The sequence below is a fragment of the Mus caroli genome, chromosome 13 (assembly GCF_900094665.2).
Source record: "Mus caroli chromosome 13, CAROLI_EIJ_v1.1, whole genome shotgun sequence".
NCBI lineage: Eukaryota > Metazoa > Chordata > Mammalia > Rodentia > Muridae > Mus > Mus caroli.
This window is the reverse complement of record NC_034582.1, coordinates 50,196,683-50,216,018: the sequence shown is the minus strand read 5'-3', so window position 1 is coordinate 50,216,018 and position 19,336 is coordinate 50,196,683. Positions and strand designations below refer to the sequence as shown.

At 53.1% G+C, this 19,336-nt stretch overlaps 2 protein-coding genes across 4 annotated transcripts; both read right to left on the bottom strand.

The window, feature by feature from the left end:
* Positions 1-1,775: 1,775 nt before the first annotated feature.
* Tspan17 (tetraspanin 17) lies at positions 1,776-9,143 on the bottom strand. 2 transcript variants are annotated; one of them, XM_021180246.2, is made up of 9 exons: positions 8,869-9,143; positions 5,869-5,919; positions 5,642-5,788; positions 5,162-5,332; positions 3,366-3,491; positions 3,086-3,133; positions 2,439-2,555; positions 2,303-2,364; positions 1,776-1,953 (listed from the first exon to the last, which is right to left on the bottom strand). In XM_021180246.2, the coding sequence occupies exons 1-9, from the start codon at positions 8,953-8,955 to the stop codon at positions 1,917-1,919; spliced, it is 846 nt and encodes a 281-aa protein (XP_021035905.1). In that variant the 5' UTR covers positions 8,956-9,143; the 3' UTR covers positions 1,776-1,916. The 2 variants fall into 2 exon arrangements, with proteins under 2 accessions (XP_021035905.1, XP_021035906.1); XM_021180247.2 differs by lacking the exon at positions 1,776-1,953 and having other exon boundaries at positions 3,086-3,129.
* Positions 9,144-10,145: 1,002 nt separating this feature from the next.
* On the bottom strand, positions 10,146-14,312 carry Eif4e1b (eukaryotic translation initiation factor 4E family member 1B). Of its 2 annotated transcripts, none has more exons than XM_021180816.2 (7): positions 14,295-14,312; positions 13,810-13,997; positions 13,468-13,563; positions 12,836-12,899; positions 11,661-11,774; positions 11,403-11,542; positions 10,146-11,106 (listed from the first exon to the last, which is right to left on the bottom strand). In XM_021180816.2, the coding sequence occupies exons 1-7, from the start codon at positions 14,310-14,312 to the stop codon at positions 10,995-10,997; spliced, it is 732 nt and encodes a 243-aa protein (XP_021036475.1). In that variant the 3' UTR covers positions 10,146-10,994. The 2 variants fall into 2 exon arrangements, with proteins under 2 accessions (XP_021036475.1, XP_021036476.1); XM_021180817.2 differs by having other exon boundaries at positions 14,298-14,312.
* Between the last annotated feature and the right edge of the window lie 5,024 nt (positions 14,313-19,336).

Below are 19,336 nucleotides of genomic sequence, written 5' to 3'. Positions count from 1 at the left end.
CGGCTTTGGAGAGCCTACTGAAGCTGATGCCAAATCCTACATCCCGGTCCCTGGGAGATGGTGCCCTTCCCAACCTTCCTCCCAGCATCTCCAGCTGTCACTCATCCTCTCTATAGCACATATTACCCACAGAAACTCTTGCCTCCTTGCCATCTGTCTCCACCATGAGGAGACAGCACAGGGTGGGGACTTTGTCTTTCTCTCTCCTGTGTCACTAGCACCTAAGACAGATTCTGATCTCACTTTAGGGAACAACGATGGCTTGACACCCTCCATTGGTTGCTAGTTCAGTATACAGGTTCCACCAGAACCTATCAAGAAGATGCGCGTAACGCGCCAAACTCCAGCACAAGGGGGTGGCAGGATCTGTGTGTCTTGCATGGTTTAGGCAGCCTTCCCTCCCTTCTCTGAATCCATTTCCTCATCAGAAAAGGAAACTGCAACTCACAAGGGTGCTGTGAGCTTTGGGGGAGAAATGAAGCCATTTGAAATGAGAAAAGCAACACTTTCTAAGCTGTATTTATTGCAGTGTACAAACCACCCTGGCTGGGCCATCAGAGCTCTGCCCAGCCTGTGCCAGGGGGCAAGGCTGTCAGGTACCCAGCCAGCTCAAAGCACCCACACACAGCTGAGTAGTCGGGGCCGCCGTAAGCGGCGCCAGCAAGAACTGAAGCTGGACCCAGGGCTCTGGCCATCTTCCAACAGCCTGCAGACTCCCAACTACTCTTAAGATTTTTGGTGTCAGCCCTTCATTCCCGCACCACTGCAATCAGCCACAACTGACTGCGATCAGCACCCGTGGATGAGGACCTGTCTCAACAGTTCCCGCCGTGCTCCCCTGACCTCCCAAGCGGGTCATTATCCTCACCCAGATTGCACAGATTCGACATCACATATCCTGTGTCTCCCTCCATCTGGTCTCCAGTGCCAGTGGAGAGCAAAGCAAACCAGGTCTCACTGTTCTGCTCCATTCTTGTAACTCCCTGAGAGAACAGAGCCCACCAGAGCGGCGACCTTTGAACTAGCCCATCCCTCCATTTGCCCAGAGCAGGGAAGGGTCATTTGACACAGACCACCCCTCTGGGCAGCTAGATTGTCCAAGCCTGAGCTGCTTTGCTTCTTTACAAGTTTGCAAGCCACCCCAGGTAAGCTGGAAGGTACGGAGGTGAAGTTGTAAGGAAAATCAGCAGCAGAGAATGTGGTACCCATGTGCCCTCTGGTGGCCATGATGCAGAACTGCAGGTGTGGAAGTTTTTAAACCAACCATTGACGGATCTCGAAACGGATTTCCCTCACGGATACCAGGCATTCACTGAGTAGTCCTCTTGCCCTTGTCCAGCACTCAGTCACTCTCATGGGCATTCTGACACCCACCAGCTGTACCCTCTTAGGGGTGATCTCCAGTTCCCTGTTCTTCAAATCTTTATGCCTTTCTTGAGGCTGAGACATAACAGCATTGAGGTGTATGCCAGGAATAACCTACAGAGGTTGGAAAGGTCAACTCTCAGATACTAGCAGTCAGGTACATAGAACAGACCAGGGGAGCTGCCTGTGTGTCCCATTGTAGATGACACAGCCATTGCCCAGGGGGAACAGGAGATGTGACATTTAAGGCAATATACCCGTTTGAAAGGCTGTCTCAAATGCATAGTCTACCCAGACCTAAGAGGCCTTGGTTGGATTCAGGCCAGGGTCCTCCTCACTGGAGAGCCCTGTAGAGGCCACGCTGCCAACAGAACCTTCGACGACGACGGTGAACATAAATAAACCACCACTGTTTTTCAAAGTGTTGTTTATTGAGTCGTTTGTAGCCATCGCCAAGTGTGATCCTGAGAGGCAAGCGAGAGAGAGAATTCTTGGACCCGTTTCAGAGGCTGTGACACTGAGGCCAAGGCAAGCTCCAGGCAGGCTCAAGGTCATGGTGAGTATGGAGAGGTCTGAGACAGCAGGCTCCTAAGCCACACACAGATACATCCCACAGTAGACCAGGGGACACAGGTGCCTGCCCTACCCTCCACCTGCCCCCCCCCCCCCGAGCTCTGGAAGGGCCACCACCTCACAGCAGCAGGGTAGAGACTCTAGGTGCACACACACAGGTACAGAGCTCTGTGGCAAACAGCCCCAGTCCAGTCCCCAATGGTTTCCTCAGCGGGTAATGAGCACCAAGGCCACAAAACCTCCAGCTCAGGTTATAACAGACATCTCACAGGCCTTGCCATTGTGACCGGGACAGAGTGTCCTGGGAGGCCCCCACTAGAGCCCCTCGGGCCAGGCACGTGGCCATCACCCCTGGCAGCCTCACCAGTTGGCCTTCACCGCCTTGATGTCACTCACGAGGTTCTGGGCCAAGCAGAGGCCAAATATCTGCAAGACAGAGAGCAGGTGAGGAAGAAGAAAGAGCTTCAGGCAGGAGGAGGGTGGGCAAGCCAAGGCTGTACCTGGAGGAGGGCGATCCCCACCAAGACTCCGGCCACCACGATCAGGTTGTCTTGTAGCCACTTCTCAAACTGGCCCACACAGCCTTTGGTGTAGATGGAGCCCTGCTGCTCGAGCTCCTGAGGAGACATGAGACCAAGCTCGGCCTGCCTGCCTCAGCTTAGCTCTCCCGCCCCTCTTCCACCTTGATCAGCCCACTCCTGCTCCAGTGCCCTCCCTGACAATGTCAGCTCCTTGGAATTCTGCCACAGGGCCTTTGCACAGACAGCTCCTTCTCTGGGTCTTAGCCTGGCTGTCTCCTCTGAAGAGGCTTTCCCTGACTCAGACTCTACCTGTCAACCTTCTAAATTCTCTCACCTGAGCTATCTCGGGACTGTCCATTTAATGAGCCTACAATTTCACATTTTTCTCCACCTATTCCCTGAGTGCAGAAATGACCCCTTAGCTCTGGATCAACCAAGGTCTAGAGCGATGCCAACCACAGCAGGTGCTCCACAGAGGTGGAATGAGCAATCCAATACCTCAAAACTACCCAGGGCCAGTTCCACCCTGAAGAAGCCCTTAGACCTTTCCACAAGACCTTAGGAGAGGTCCCCATGTCACCCCCTGTATTCCAGGCTACCCTCAACCCTGTCCCCACCCTTCTCACCAGTTTGAGTCGGATGTCATAGCCACACTGGGTATTGAGGACATCTTCCTGAGGGGAGACAGGCCATTAGCAATACGCTATGGGGATACCCACGGGCTCACCTGGGTCCTCAACTCTAGTGCCCCTCCTTCACAGAAAAGCAAACGGAAGCTTGGGTTTACCATGTCTGCTCATCTGCAGTGAAACCCCAGACTTCTTCGTTCTCTCACGGACACCAGAGCACACTGGCATGCACCTCCCTACTGCTAAGAGGTCCTCCCTCCTCCCAGGGCCCACTTACCGCTGGGTCCCTAACACAGCAGGAAAAGGGCACCCCACAGCGCTCACGGCTTGGGTTCAAGTCAGTGCAGTTGAAGTAGATATTGAGGTTCCAGTCATTGGGCCCTCGGGCGCCACAGCAAGACCACTAGGGGGAGAGAGGAGTCCAGAGTGAACAGCTGGAAACCAGGCCCAACCCTAGAGTCTCACCCAAAGGAGAAGGCTGGCTGGCTGGCTGGCTGGCTGGCTGGCTGGCTGGCTGGCTGGCTGGCTGGGAGAGCCAGCTTCCACTCCCCCCAACAAACAGGCCTGAGCTCCTAAGAATCTGAGCGGGTAAGGAGACCTCGAGAGGTGAGGCACTGAGTTGCAGGTTGTGGCTTCCTCGTGGACTCCCCTGAGGGTCAGGAGCAAGGCCAAGCCCTTCGAGGATCGAGGCATTCCAGACTCACTGCGTGGACAGGAGAGGAAGCCCAGACAGATTTCCCTCCCTACCCCCCCTTTCCACTCCACAAATGCTTGCTGGCATCCTGGTGGAGCCCCAGTTCGCCTCCCCAGAATGCGCTTGCTAGTCTTGCCAGATGTGGCCATGGCAAGCCCGAGTCTGTGGCACAAGAGCCTGGGACGGGGCAGAGCCCCGAGTGAGCCGTGCCAGCTGCTGAAAAGCTGGCCGTGAAGCTACAAAGGCTCCCAGGTGAGCGTGGGATAGCTCTAGTCACAGACTCAGACCTTGTGAGCACAGCCGGGGGTGTGACGCCTGGCCATGTGGCTTGTGTGTGCAGGTCTCAGACACAGCTGAGCCAGCACCTGCCCTGTCACCTGCCAAGTGCCTGCTGTCCCTGCTGGAGAGCCATCCTGTTCCTTATACCCCTCCTCACCGGAGGAGGCAAGGTCACACAGTTCAGAGGCTGCCCCGCCCTGCTGGCTCCCTTTCCACCCTCCCTGGTACGTTTCCCTCCCTCCTGCCCCCACCCCCAGCCCTAGTTTATATGTTCCGCATCCTCTCCCCAACACGCTGCCTTCACGAAGGGAACAGGCTGCACATTTTTAAACCACTGAATCTCCCCGCACCTGGCTCGGGGCCTGGTGTATGCCAGGCCTGTCCCAATTCCATACTGAATAGAGAAAGGAAGTGCAGGCTACAGGATTGCCTCTGCCCTGCACAGCTTCAGGGCACTGCTGAGCCCCAGAGCCAAATCTTGGTGAAGGTGACTGGGTGTGACAGGGGGTGGCCCTGGGGGATTATAAGGACTAGAATGTGCAGGTGGGGAGGGTTTCCGTGGCTCTAAGTACAGAGCGTGCAGTTATAGATGGTGCATGACGCTGGATGAAAATAAGCTAGGCTGGGGCTGGAGAGATGGATTAGTCATTAAGAGCACTGGCTGCTCTTCCTGAAGACCCAGGTTCAATTCCCAGCACAAACACGGCAGCTCACAACTGTCTGTAACTCCAGTTCCAGGGATCCAGTGCCCTCTTCTGGCTTCTTCAAGCACTAGGTACACACACACACAGTCAAGGGACATCAGCAACATAGCCCTGGCAGATACTCTGGGTGCACACTGAATAGAAAGAGAGACCTGGACTGTATACTCCATTTCCTCCTCTGGCCACAGTTTCACAAGCCTGTGTCTTTCTAGGACTAGGCACAAGGAAGCCTGCGGAATAAGCAGCAACTGGCTTCTCCTGGGACAGGGTCTCTCAAAGTTTCCTTCCCTGGCATTCGCTGGCCTGGGTGGGTTAGGAAACAGTCCGTGCACACACAGAACTTGCTCCCTCTCTTGTGTGTCCATCAGGGGTCACACGCACGAGGCCCACACTCACGTATTCCTGAGCAAAGTCGATAAGGTTCTGAAGATCGAGATCATCCCGGTAGGCTTTGACATTGTTGTTGATGAAGAGATTAAGTTGGTCTCGGATCCAATCCTTGAAGACGAAGGCCAGGATCCCCGCGGCCAGCTCCAGGAAGAAGATGAGGCCGAGGAACACAGAGAACTGGGTTGGGGGCACACAGATGATGGGCATTGAAGAGGCGTGGCTTCTGTGGACAGGGAAGAGCTCCCACTACCTCTGCCACAGGCTACAGGCTCCACCCTCTATTACTTAAGTGCTGCCCCCTACCGGCCCTGTTAGGCTACCACTGAGCTTGCTCCCTGCCCCTTAGCACCTTATTCTGTTGCTAAAAAACAGCGCGGGTTTTACCTGTTCCTTGCCTGGTCACCCTGACTAGGCAAAAACTGAATGGAAAGAGGTTAGGAGTCTCTGGTGGATCTGGGGTAGAGAGAGACTTAGAGAAAGACTCACGAACTTGAGCAGGAAGGTGTTTTCCCGGAGGGCCCCAATGCAGCCGGCGAAGCCCAGCACTGACATGACTCCCCCCACCACCACAAACAGCCACACGGGGTCAAGACCACCCAGATCTGTCAGCGCCGAGATGTTGGAGAGAACGCCCTGCACCGGGGAGCAGACAAGTGTGAGGGAGTGACACCCCTCCCCCTCCCACCCACCCCCCGGCAGCCCCTCCCTCTTACCTTCTCACCCCAGGCCCAGAGGCCAATGGCCAGGAACAGGGCTCCCAGCACCTACAAGAGCAGGGAGAGTTCAGGGCTGGGACCCAGCACCAGGGCTCTTGACCACCCTTGACCCATCCTTGGCCATCAGGAAGCTGAGAGATATGCCCCACACCCACCCCATCCCCAAAGCTGATGGGACTTAGCCCCGCCTCCACTCCCAAAGCTGTGCATGGAACTTAGCCCCGCCCCCACTCCCAAAGCTGTGCATGGGACTTGGTAGTGCATCAAGCAAGGACACTGTTCAGGGAGTCTTTCCCGCAGGAACAGAAGCTACCTCAAGCCTCAGGCTGGACAGCAGACTCTTCCTGGAGTCTCTGAGGACTCTCTCAACACGGAGGAAAATCCAGAGAGGCCCCAGTAAACATCAGAAAACATCTGGCCTCAGGCATGCTTGTACCTTTGTTTTGGCTTTTTTTTTTTTTTTTAAGATTTATTTATTTAAAGTATATGAGTACCCTGTCACTGTCTTCAGACACACCAGAAGAGGGCATTGGATCCCATTCCAGATGGTTATGAGCCACCATGTGGATGCTGGGAATTGAACTCAGGACCTCTGGAAGAACAGTTAGTGCTTTTAACCCGCCCCCTCCCCCAGCCATCTCTCTAGCCCTTATTTTGGCTTCTTGAGACAGGGTCTCATCGCAGTAGTCAAGGTTGACCTCACTAGGTAGCAAATGATGGCCATGGGGTCTTTGCCTTTTCTGGATGCTCTGCCCGGAACTCTTCTCCCTCTTGGTTCTCCTTGCCACTCAAACCCCAGCTGCCCACCGCCCTCTCCAGACACTTAGGTGTCTGTTTATTTGCTTGGTATTTCCTCTATGCAGGGGCAGAGAGGGCAGAGAGCAGGGCTAGCCTGTCCTCTAGTGTGCTCACAGGGCTAACAGTGCTAGGGCAATGAGGTGTCTGAAACAGGTGAGGGTGGGGTGTAGACGTGCGTGTCTGGAGCCAGGGAGATGTCAGGGTCCCGGAAAGCTGAAATAACTGTGGAGAGGAACCAGGTAAGAGGCTAAGCCCGGGGTGAAGAGCACAGAATGGGCAGAGGGAGGCTGATCAGGAGGCTGGGACATTTGACAAAGCAGCAGGAGGAGGAATGGGGTTAGGTTGAACAAGGAGGGGTTTGGGGAAAACAAAACATTAGCTGGTCTCTTGTCCAAAGATGAGGTGAATCAGACAGGATGAGGCAGGCGACATGATGCTTGGGGTAAGCCCCCAGAGCCAGCACAGAGAAGTCATTTCCAGAGAGCATACAGTAGGGGACAGAACCCAGCACCAGGGAAGGAAAGGGTAGGTGGAGGTGGAGTGCTAGTAGTCTCTCTACTCTGATGGTGTGCCTTCCTCAAAGGAGTTGCTAGGGGGTCAGAGATGAGAGGGTGGCTTGCCTTGACCATCAGGGCTCTCCAAGCAAGGAACTGAGGCTAGACAATGAGAAAGATTAAGGTGCCATCGGGAGAACAGGCTGCCCAGACGACACCTAGGTGGTGTCCAGAGGGCATACGTAGAGCTGGGCAGAGAGGCACAGACCTATAATCCCCACATTTGGGAGATGGGACATCAGGAACCCAAGGTCCCAGATTCCTTCCCATATCCAGATCCTCTGTCACCTGCAGCCACTGAGAACTGACCCCACCCTGCTTTAAAGCCCTGCCTGCCCCATGCCACCCAAGCATGGGACCTTAATGTTCTGTCCATCTTTACTCCCCTGCACAGACGCCCCACCCTCACCCAGGAACAAAGCTGGGGCTTTCACCCCCCTACCCCCAGAGTTACTTAGCCTCTCTTCCTTCCCTCCACCCACTGATAATCACCTGTTTCTTGAGACAAATAATTTAAGCTCTTACCGTCTATTCATTCAGTCCCCTATCTGTAAACTACAGATAATAATAAGGCAGTCGGGATAAAGTGCCTCATCAGAACTCATTTGTTACTAAGCTGGGTGTGATGCCTCACACCTGTAATCCCAGCACCCAAGAAACTCAGACAGGAAAACTGCAGCAAATTCCAAGCCAGAATGGGCTAGAGTGAGACCCTGTCTCAACAACAAAAAACTCTCGTTTAATCTAACAACCCAGAAGGATAAACTCCAATACTGGCCCCTCCCAGGCTGGAAAGCTAAAGCTGAGAGAGAGAGCAAAGAGGCTCGCCCAAAAGCCTCTAGACAAGGCCTGCTACACTCAGGCCCTTTGACTTCCAGGCCAGCGCTCCCTGTAGTTGCCCACACCCTACAGAACAGAAGACTGCTGAAATCCAATGACACCCACCACAGGGCAAACCCAACGGCTCGTGGGTGGAGAACAGAGCCGCTGAATCCTGCTGAATTCAAGTGGGAAAGGCCTGGCATAAAGGACAGCAAGCACAGCCCGGCTTTGGCATAGGATGGGGGAGGGAGAAGAGAAAGATGACTTGGCAGGACCAGGACACAGATGCCACACAGAGGGAAGCCTCTGTTTGTTTGGTCAGCTATGGAATGCTGAATTCTGTTCCCAAGGGACAGTTCCCTGTTCTCAACTGGAGTTCCTCTCCCTGCAGAGGCAGAGGCCTTGGCTTTCCTCTCTCCTACCCTCCTGGCTCACAAGCTTCTGAGCATCCGTAGGGTAGACTCGGGCTAGGACCCAGCCTCCCGAACCTCACCGCACCACGCTGGGAGCTGGAGTGGCCGGGAGGCGGGGCGGGACTGGTCCGCAACTACCGCGCCCCTGCAGTCTTCCGGCAAACGCCGCCCCCTTTTTCGCCCAAACTTGGGGCTGCAAAGAGAGACTCCCAGCACCTCCTGCTGAGACTGGGTCCCGCCCCCCAGCTATTCCAGTAGCTCCCCAGAATAGTTGGGGACAGGGCATCGGGGTGGAGGGGGTGGGGGACAGTCCCTGGTCGCAAGCTCCTGGGAAGGGATCTCCCTCACCAGCAACTGAGGCCCCCTCACCCCTATCCTCAGCGCAGAGCGAGAAGCGGACCCGTGCTCACCCAGAAGACAATGTTGAAGCCAAACAGGAAGTATTTCCCGCAGCAGCCGACCTCAGGGTCCTGGAATTGCTGGTGCTTGCCGGGCATGGTGAGCGGCCACCTGCCGCCCCGGGAACCCGAGCTGGGGACCGGCCCAGCCCTCTGCGGGCTGCCCAGGCCTGGAGCAGCCCCGGGCCTAGCCCGGTGGCTGCGGCTTCATGGTCAAAGCCACACAGCTCACCGGCTGCCCCGCCCGCTATGGCACCGCCCCCGGCGCTCGGACCGCCACACCCGGAGTGCGGTGCCCTCATCCCACCCCGCCCTCCAACAGCGCTCCGGCCCCGCCCACAGTGTCAGTCCACACCCCGCCCCAGCAAGGCTCGGTCTTCTTGGAGCCCCGCCCACGCCCCGTCCCAGTCAAGTTCAGTCCTCACGGGCCCCGCCCATAACCAAGACTCCGCCCCCGAGCCGGGCTTAATTCTCTCAGGCTCCGCCCATGCCTAGCCGCTGTCCTCCCGCAGTCCCGCCTACGCCCCGCCCAAGGCTCTGCCCTAGCCAACGTCTGTTCTCGAGCTCCGCCTCTAAACCGGGTCCCGCCTCTGATGAGCCCCAAACCCCGCCTCCAACCGGCCTCAGTCCTCCTGGAGCTCCGCCCTACTCAGCCTCAGTTCTGAGCCACAGTCAGCCTCCTTGGAGCCACGCCTAAGACATCGGGTTTTTTTTTTGTTTTTTGTTTTTTTTTTATGGTCCACAGGCCTCACTCCTCCCCAAGACCGTGCCTCTGGGCCAGGCTTTGGCTACACCCCAGCCACACTCAACCCCTCGCAACCCCCACCCCTGAAGAGTCCCCATCTCTCTAAGTCCTCCAGTTAGCTTCTCTCAAGTTCCCCAAGTCCTCCAGAGGCCCCAGATGAGCCAACTGGCAAAGCTGGTGAGCCAAGTGTGAATAATTACCGTGGATCTCCAGTCTAAGATTCAAAAACCAGAGGAGTCCACTCCCCAGGAATAAGTGGTTGGAAATAGTGGGACCAATGAACAGTGCCATGCATCCACACACAGTGTAGTTGAATACAAACAGGCTGGCGTGCCACACCTGTTCTGTTTTGCCTATTCGTATGGTCACCCCTGTCCCATACCAACTTGGGCTTTCTCTGGCTGCCTTGGTAGCTGGGACTCACCAGAGTCCTTCTGATGCAAAACAGGACAGGGCAGATGCAGGTTGAGGTATGTCTGATCTTAAATATTTAGATTCCAAGTTTGTTCCAGAAGTGTTTATTTAGATACAGAAAGGGCCTTAAGCATCATCAGTGAATCCCTTCTAACAAAACCACGGTGAAGCCCAACTACCACTGTAATCTCTTCACTCGTGAAGGTTTAATCCATCCATCACTTCAGCAGGAGGAGGCACACAGAACCCACAGGACTGTCTCCAGATGGGAAGGCTGTGCAGGGCATTCCCAGTTCCCAGTCCTACCTGTCTTTACACAAATTCCTCTCTAACCTAGTCCATACTTGGGGGCGGGGGGAGAGGGAGGGAAGGATGGAGGAAGGGAGGATGGATCCAATCACAACTGGTCTAGGGAAGAACAGGTTTTAGGATGGGTACCCAAGCTACAGATCTGATGAGGGTAACCCCATAATAAGCCTTTAAGCTCATGGAGAACTGAACTCCTAACCCTTAATATCAGTGGCCTGGAACCCTTCTCCCAAGACAGAAGAGCCTGCCTCAGGAGTCTGCTGTCCTTGTTTGGCAAGGTTGCGCCAGGACTTTGCTTTACCCTGCCCTTGGCAAATGTCCCGTACAGGGCTAGCGATTGAGAGTAGCTCATAAGCATTGGCCAGCTGCCATGAGGCCTGAGCCCAATACATGCTGAAGAAGTTATTATGGATGCAGGCATAGTGATGAGCTGTGGCAGTCCCAGGTCTGTAGGCTGAAGCAGGAGAGTGGCTTAAGTCCACAAATACAAGGCCAACCTGGGCAACAGGTGAGACCTTATCTAAGGAGTGGTGCTTATACTGTTCCAAGAGAGGTAAAGAACCAGGCTGTCTGCCTCCCCCAAGCCCTGCCCCAGAATCCACAGTGCAGTCTTCCTTGTCCATCAAACAGCAAGAGGAGGGTGCCCACTGAGTAGTGGCTGAAACCGGTCTCACACCACAAACTTGTTTGCTAAGTTGTTGCTCTTGGCAGCAGTGTCTGCATGGGCCTGGTACCCAATGATGGTCTTCGTAGAGATGCCCAGGCGCTCTTTGTATATTTGCCTAATGTTGGAGACAGGGTAAAATGGCAGACATAACCCAAGCCCACTTCTTCTGTTCAGATATATCTCCTTGGTTCCAGCTCCAGCCTCACCCGTTTTGCATGTCTTACTCATAGACCAGTACCCATCATAGAATCCCTCAGTGAAACTGACAACTTTCATTAAAAATAGTTTGGGTCTAAATTCCTACTTCTTTTATACAAGAGGGTGAGGAAGAAGGGAGAGCAGGTCTGAAGGGTGCCAGAGGTTTCCCTTGCAGCCCCCCAGTACCACCGGGGGTCAGGGGAGGATTCTCACCCGATCTGCATCACTCCGGCTTTGTCCTCTGCTTCACTCGTCCACAGGGCAATCTTGTCCCTCTTTGTGCGGATGTTCACAACAGCACCGCACACTTCCCCGTTGTATTCCTCAAAACAGTTCCCAACCAGACACAGCAACTAGGCCCCCAGAGAGGAACAAGCAGTAAGTGCCCCGGCTTGGATATGGGGTCCACTCCACCAGCTTTGAGACCTCCTGAGACCCACGCCTCTATCTCTTCACCTGCCCTCCACTCACCGTCTCCAGCCACAGACGGTCCAGTTCGAAGTGGCGCAGTTGTTTGTCAATGCTGAGCAGCCAGCGGCCACCCTGCTTGTTTCTGTTGTCTTCCCACATGGGCAGGATGCCTTCCTGTGGGGAGAGCCTGATCAACCGCCTCCCTTTGGCTTTTTTGTTTGTTTGTTTGGTTGGTTGGTTTCTCAAGACAGGGTTTCTCTGTATAGCCCTGGCTGTCCTGGAACTCACTCTGTAGACCAGGCTGGCCTCAAACTCAGAAATCTGCCTGCCTCTGCCTCCTGAGTGCTGGGATTAAAGGCGTATGCCACCACGCCCAGCCTCCCTTCGTTTAAAGGGAAGTGAACACCAAGCTTCCTCTGCACAGAGCCTAGTCTGCTCTGTACCCCGGCCTTAATTAAGCATGCTTCTCAGGGCTGGCGAGATGGCTCAGCAGGTGGGAGTACTGACTGCTCTCCCAAAGATCCTGAGTTCAAATCCAAGCAGTCACATGGTGGCTCACAACCACCCATAATAAGATCTGAAGCCCTCTTCTGAAGCATCAGAAGACAGCTACAGTGTATTATATATAATAATAAATCAATCTTTGGGCCGGAGCGAGCAGGGACTGAGCGAGCTGAGTTGACCGGAGCGAGCAGAAGTCCTAAAAATTCAATTCCCAACAACCACATGAAGGCTCACAACCATCTGTACAGCTATAGTGAACTCACATACATAAGAAAATAAACAAATAAATCTTAAAAAAAAAAAAAAAGCATGCTCCTTTTACCTACCCCCTCCCCCGCACAGCAGGGGCCACCTCCAACCACTCTGCCTTCCACAGAGGCCCCTTCCAAGACCCCAAAGCCTGCTGAACCCTGCTGAGCCCCACAGCCCTTGAGCTCCCCTGTTGCCACCTTTGGCAACTTCCTGCCTGAGCTTGTCAACTTTACTAAACAGGATTAAGGTGCTGATGATGGTACCTCCAAGGTGAGACCAGACAGGTGAGGAATACCCCCAACCCCCAGCCCACCCTGAACATGCATTTTTCATGTCCACACTAATTTAGAAGCCAGGCCAAAAACTTGGGCCCCAGCCTTGAGGCCCTCTCCTCTCCGGACTCACACATCCTTAGCTGCCCACGCCCCAGTCATCCATGAGAGAAAAGCCGGGGAATCACTTCCTGGAGCAGAGCCTACCTTGAACAGGGCATAGTCACAGCCAGAAGAGAGCTTGCTGGCCAGCTTGATATGGCTGTACATCCTGGAAAGACCCCACCCCACACAGAGGTTTTGGGGCTTCGAAGCACATGGTTCACCTGACTGTCTTTCCAATTCCTCTCTAGACCTAGTTTCCAGCCACCTGCTTCCTACCTCCCAGGGCCTCCCCACACCCTCCACATGCCCAAGGGCCCTGCCACCTGAAATCCCTTCTCTGGGAACTTATCTGAACTAAAAAAGCCTGGTGAAGTCTACCTCATTAGGGCGTTCCAGCTGGGCTTCCTTCCTGGGTTAGCCTGGCCTTTCTCAGCTTTCTTTGGCACACACACTAAGGCAGCGGCCTAATAATCCTTACTATAGCTGAGCCAAATTTCTAGAGAGGAAGAAACCCCGTTAGAGCCACAAAGCCACAGAGTCTCAGGGCTCACTCCTGCTTCTTCCAGTCCCCAGGTTCTCCTTAAGCCCTGAGAAGTTTTCAGGGGGGTAGACCATGACCTGGCAAGAACCCACCAACCCTCAGCTCCCAGCAAATGTTGACAAGGCCCTGAGAAGGTGGCAGGCTAAGATGCCTTTGGCCCCCAACTCAGCGCTCCTGAAGGCAGAACACTCACGCCCAGAAGTCCTCCACAGTGTTAAACTTGGTGACTAGCTGCAGGTTGTCCTGCCAGGCCCGGCTTCGGTCATTCTTGAAGAACCACAGAACCCACCTGGGGATTAGGAGATAGAGGATCAAGGTTCCCAGCCCTGCAGTGCCTGGACTGCCATGTTTGTAAAGTAGAAGGTGAGATCTGGGACACGCAGTCCCCACAAGGTGTGGAAAGTCAATTATCCCTACAGGCAGGGTAGTAAACCTCCAGTCTCCACATGGATAAATCCACCGAGTGGTGGAAGGCAGGATCCAAGGTCACAGAGGCTGGCCTCTCAGCAGGACAGTGTCTCTGTGGCCGCCTCACCTGTTCTGCAAGGGGTGTAGCTTGCTCAGAACCTCCGGTGGATGTTCTTTGTGGGCCTTTCTCCTCTGAGACTTAAGGGAGCCAGGAAGGTCTCTGGCTTCTCCTGTTTGGACTCCCTCCGCAGTTGCTTCTGATGGCTTTTCTTTCACCACCTCCTCCTTATGCCCTTCACCCTCAACTTTGTTCATCTGACCAGAGAAAGAAATAAGAGTGAGCTGTAGCCAGATAGTGGTGGCATACCCGCCTTTGATCCCAGCACTCAGGAGACAGAGACAGGCCCATCTCTTGAGTTCAAGGCCAGCTGGGTCTAGAGAGTGAATCCCAGGACAGCCAGGATTACACAGAGAAACCCTGTCTCGAAAAACAACAATAACAACAAAAGTGACTTGTAAGCTCTGATTCTAGCTGACCCCTGAAACCTGACACCCGCTTTTTTCACCCCAGCTACTCATTTGCTCTGGGAAAGGCGGATGGGGTAGACTCACAACCTCAGAAGTGGCCATGACAAGGCTCAAGGCTCCACCAGCAACTAAGAGGCCCACAGCTCCTTGCTTTTAACCTACCAGAGAAGAGAAGCCAGTCCCACCTGGGCAGACAGGTGAGCAGAGGAGATGGTGTGAAAGGGGGGAAAGGGGACGGGGAGTGGAAGAGGGACCTGTTAGAAGGTAATAGTTCATCACCCTACACAGCTGGGTCAAGAAAAACCTGTCCTCCAGCAGAGGGTGAGACTCAGAGAATTAAAAGTAAGGGCCAACATTTGGGGTCTGTTATTATGGTACTTGGGACCTACTCAGGAAAGCCTGAATTTGAAGCAGTCTAGGATGACAGAGGTAGCAATACACACACACACACACACACACACACACACACACACACACACACGCTGGAGAGCCCTGTTCCATTTACACACTCAGTTTGTGCCCTCGATATTATCCAGTGGTATTTATCTGGCTCTAGAAGCAGCTGAGTTTGTAAGGGAGCGACCAGTGAACAGGCAGGTACAGGCTTTTGATCCTAGCCTCTGGGAGGTAGAAGTGTGGGCATTGGGAGTTCAGGGCCAGAACCAAGTACTGAGGGAGGGAGTTACCAGCCAGCCAGAGCTGTAAGAGAGCTTATCTCCAGAAAACAAAAGGGTAACCATTTGCTAGTGTTTAAAAGCACCATTTGTGATTTGTCTGAGAATTTAGAGGGTTTGGTACCCTAAGGCTTTCTATCTTGCAGAGCCCCCATCCATTATGTGATTGCCCTCTGTTCTGGCTGGCTTTGTGTGTCAACTTGACACAAGCTGGAGTTATCACAGAGAAAGGAGCCTCCCTTGAGAAAAAGCCTCCGTGAGATCCAGCTGTAAGGCATTTTCTCAATTAGTGATCAAGTCTGGGAGGGTCCATTGTGGGTGGTGCCATCCCTGGGCTGGTAGCCCTGGGTTCTATAAGAAAGCAGGCTGAGCAAGCCAAGGGAAGCAAGCCTGTAAGTAACATCCCTCCATGGCCTCTGCATCAGCTTCCAAGTTCCTGTCCTGTGTAAGTATCTGTCCTGACTTCCTTTGGTGATGAACAGCAACGTGGAAGTGTCAGCTGAATTAAATAAACCCTTTCCTCCCCAACTTGCTTCTTGGTCATGATGTTTTGTGCACCCTAAGACACCCTCCTTGCCTCTTGCCAAAAACATTCACCTGAGTGTTCTTCACCTGGATGTCACTGGCACAGTGGCACTGTCACCCAGCACGTTAAGTTCTTCCCTATGCTGATCCACATTCCTGAACCCGGGGAGCCTCGTTCCCCTCAGCTTAAAGATCAGGAGGTGGATGTGAGATCCAGAGAGTAAGGCCTGGCTCACTGCTCAACGGAGATCAGGTGAGAGCTCTCCCTGGGCAGGGGGGGGGGGAACAACTAGGAAGAGGGGGGCAAGAAGCTTTGCAGCCTCCCACGATCTCAAACGTCTCAACTGGAGGCACACATACACGGTTGTCAACCCACATCTCTAACCACACCATGGTACCTGGGGCACAGGGCTCTACACTGGCATGCAGCAATGAACACTAAATTCGTGGGTGGAGCTGAGCAGCCCTGGGTTCCAGCCCTAGCACGGTTTATTGTTGTTGTTGTTGTTGTTGTTGTTTTAGCCGTACCCTCTGTGCTGGGGTCTGGTGGGGACCTGCACAGACCTCAGTCAGCACAAGCCTCTAGGGCTGTAAAGAGATCAAGTCTAAGATCTAACCTGAGCCTTGCTGCAAGGCTTGTAAAATTCACTGCTGGGGGCTGACACCATGGCTCAGCAGGTAAAGGCACTAGCCACCAACCCTGAGGATCTGAGTTCATCCCCTGCCACCTACACGGTAGGAGAAAATCGGCTTCCTTAAGTTGCCCTCTGACCTTTCAATGATAGCCCCCTGTGCACGCACGCTCCCAAGTTTCTGGTTTCTTAGGTCTGGGCTCAGCCTGAAGACTTGTGTTTCTGAATAGTTCATTTGGCTCACACGTCCCAGGAATCAGTCTTTCTTGTCTGGGAAGGCACTGCCCACATTTTCACAGACCAGAAAGCAGAGAAAGGCAAACATACTCAGCTGGCTTCCTTCTCCCCTTTTCTTCACCTGTGACCCTCAGCTAGCCCACAGAATGGTGCTTCCCATATATAGGCAGCCTTGCCCTCTCAGCCAGTCCTCTCTGGACATGAGTTCACAAACACACTCAGAGGTCTATGTCACTAAAGCCTTGGGCATAGCGGCTTATATTCCAACTAAATAAACAAGCATAATTAACCACCACAAAACTGGGCATGATGTCGAATACCTTTAACCCCAGCACTTGGGAGGCAGAGGAGGGAGGATTTCTGTGAGTTCGAGGCCCGGCTAGTCTACAGAGGGTCTACAGGACAACCAGAGCTACACAGAGAAAGCCTTGGGGGGGGGGTGCAGGGGTTGGGGGGCAGGGATTAACCACTTCAGTCAGGTTCTCAGGCTACTGCAGGAGACTGTCACCATGAAAATAATTGAGGGCGCCCACCAGGTTGTTAATATGTGTCAGCTGGCAGGAGCAGCAGAGAAGATGGGAAGGTGTTAAGTCCAGACATATGGGAAGAGGAGAGAAGAATTGCAATCCACTTACCCAGTGCCACATAGCACAGCCAAGCTTAGTAGCCTACAACAGTATTGTGCTTGCAGATCTATAGTTTGGGCAGTACCTTTGGGTGGGGTCAGCTCATCTCTGCTCCAAAGCAAGATAGGCTAGGCTGGCTCACAGCTCCGGGCTGAGGGCGGCTGTCATCCACACGGAGTAGCTAGTGTAACTGTAGGCAGAAACCTCAGCTCCATGTGATTACTCATCTTTCACAGTGTGGTGGCTGGGTTCCCAAGGCAGACGTCCCCAGAGGCAGGAAGGACATGCTGCCAGACCCTTAAGTCTCAGGTCTGAAACTGGCTCAACCCCAGGCCTGCTGTGTTCCCCTCAACTACCAGGATCCAAATTCAAGGCGGGAATAGAGCCCTTCAACAGTCCTGTGGAATGCCTTCAGCACTGGCAGCCCTGGAGGAGGCCAGGCAGGGCGATGCAGCGGATCTGTATTTGGTAGAGAGTAAGGGAGCAGCTCTCTCTAGGGCTGGGCATGGTCTCAGCTGCCTCAGAGCCATGACCTCTTCCTGGCACCAGAGTGGCTTCCAGGCATAACACCACCTTTTACATTGACCAGCCTGGAGCAGCCACTGGATTGTGGTGACTAAGGAAAGGCACTAAAAGCAAGTCCCTAAGCCTGCTGGGAATCTGGCTCTTAGCCAAAGTCAGCCTGGCCTGTCTTCCCAGAGTAGCTCAGTGAGGCTGATGAGCTGAGGCTCTTGAATTCCAGCCCTGCTCTGAAATTCCTCTCTTTCTTTTTAAAACTTTTACTTTGTTTCTATTTACGCTTTTGGTCAGTCAGTATCAGACTATGAGCCTTTTGTTTAGGAAGCCTGAGCCACTTAGTATTCTAGTCCCTCAATGATAACCATCCCCCCTCAGAGTTCCTTATCCTTTGTCAGTTTGCCTTAGTCATGGTTTATAAATGAGGACTCGTGTGTGTGTGTGTGTGTGTGTGTGTGTGTGTGTGTGGGGGGGGGGGGGGGGGGGCGGGGGAAGTTGTCCGAAAACCAAGGGTCTATATGGCAGTGCACAAGCCAACAGGAAAAGGTAGGTAAACCTGGACTAAAGTCCTGTGTCAGATGGTGACACTGACCCACCATTACAAGAAGAACCATGTGCCTTGCTGATGGCGGGAGAGGAGAGAGTCTTCGGGATTGTGAGAAATGTGGCAAGGGAGGTATGAGGCATTTGTGACTTAGTGGATAGAGAGATGGCTCAGTGGTTAAATGCACTTGCTGCAAGTCCTTTGATTCCCAATACCCTCATAGCTAACAGGCATCTGTAGCTCTAGTACCAGGAGATCCAGTACCCTCTTCTGGTCTCCATAGGCACCACTGCATGCATGTAGTGCACCTACAGACCCGCAGGCAAAACACTCTCCTATACTTAAGATACAAATAAGTAAATCTTTGTATAAAGACATGTCAAGTAGCTGAGCAGTCAGTGGTGGTGCAGACTTTTAATCCCAGGGCTCCAGAAGGAGAGACAGGCAGATCTCTGAGTTCAAGGCCAACCTGGTCTACAGAATGAATTGTAGGACAGCCAGGGTTACACAAAGAAGCCCTGTCTTGATACGCTGCCCCCCCAAAAAAAGGTCAAGTATATTTTAAAGCATACATTAATGAATTGAACACTCAGCTAGTTCCTTTCTTCAAATAGCCTGCATATTTAGAAAAAAAAAAGTTTTTCAATCTAAGGTTTTTATTTTAAAATTTATTTATCTGTCTCTATCTGTGTATATTTATGTGGGTGTCCAAGGAGGCCAGAAGGGGACATCAGGTCCCCTGGAGCTAGAGTTATAGATAGCAAGTGCTCTTTACTACTGAACCATCTATCCAGAGTCAAGTTGCTTTATTATTATTATTATTATTATTATTGTTATTTAAATGACATTCATTTTCATTTTTATCATTTATTATTAAGTGGTTGTGTGTGTGTGTATATGTGTATTTTAGTTAATTTTATATTACTATGCAGAGACACATGACCAAGGCAACTTATATAAAGAAGCATTTAATGGGGGTTTATTGTTTCAGAGGGTGAGTCCATGTAACTACAGCAGGAGCATGGTAGCAGGCCAGCAGGTATGGTGCTGGAGCAGTAGCTAAAGGTTTACACCTAATTCACGAGCATGAAGTGAGAGAGAGCTAACTGGAATAGGCTGCACTTTTGAAACTCAAAGCCTGCCCTCAGTGTCACATTTCTTCCAATAAGGCCACAACCTCCCCCAACAGGCCACACCCCCTAATCCTTTCCAAACAATTCCACCAACTGGGGACCAGACATTCAACTATATGAACCTATGGAGGCCATTTTCATTCAAACCACCATTTTGTGTGTGTGTGTGTGAGTGTGTGTGTGTGTGTGTGTGTGTGTGTGTGTGAGAGAGAGAGAGAGAGAGAGAGAGAGAGAGAGAG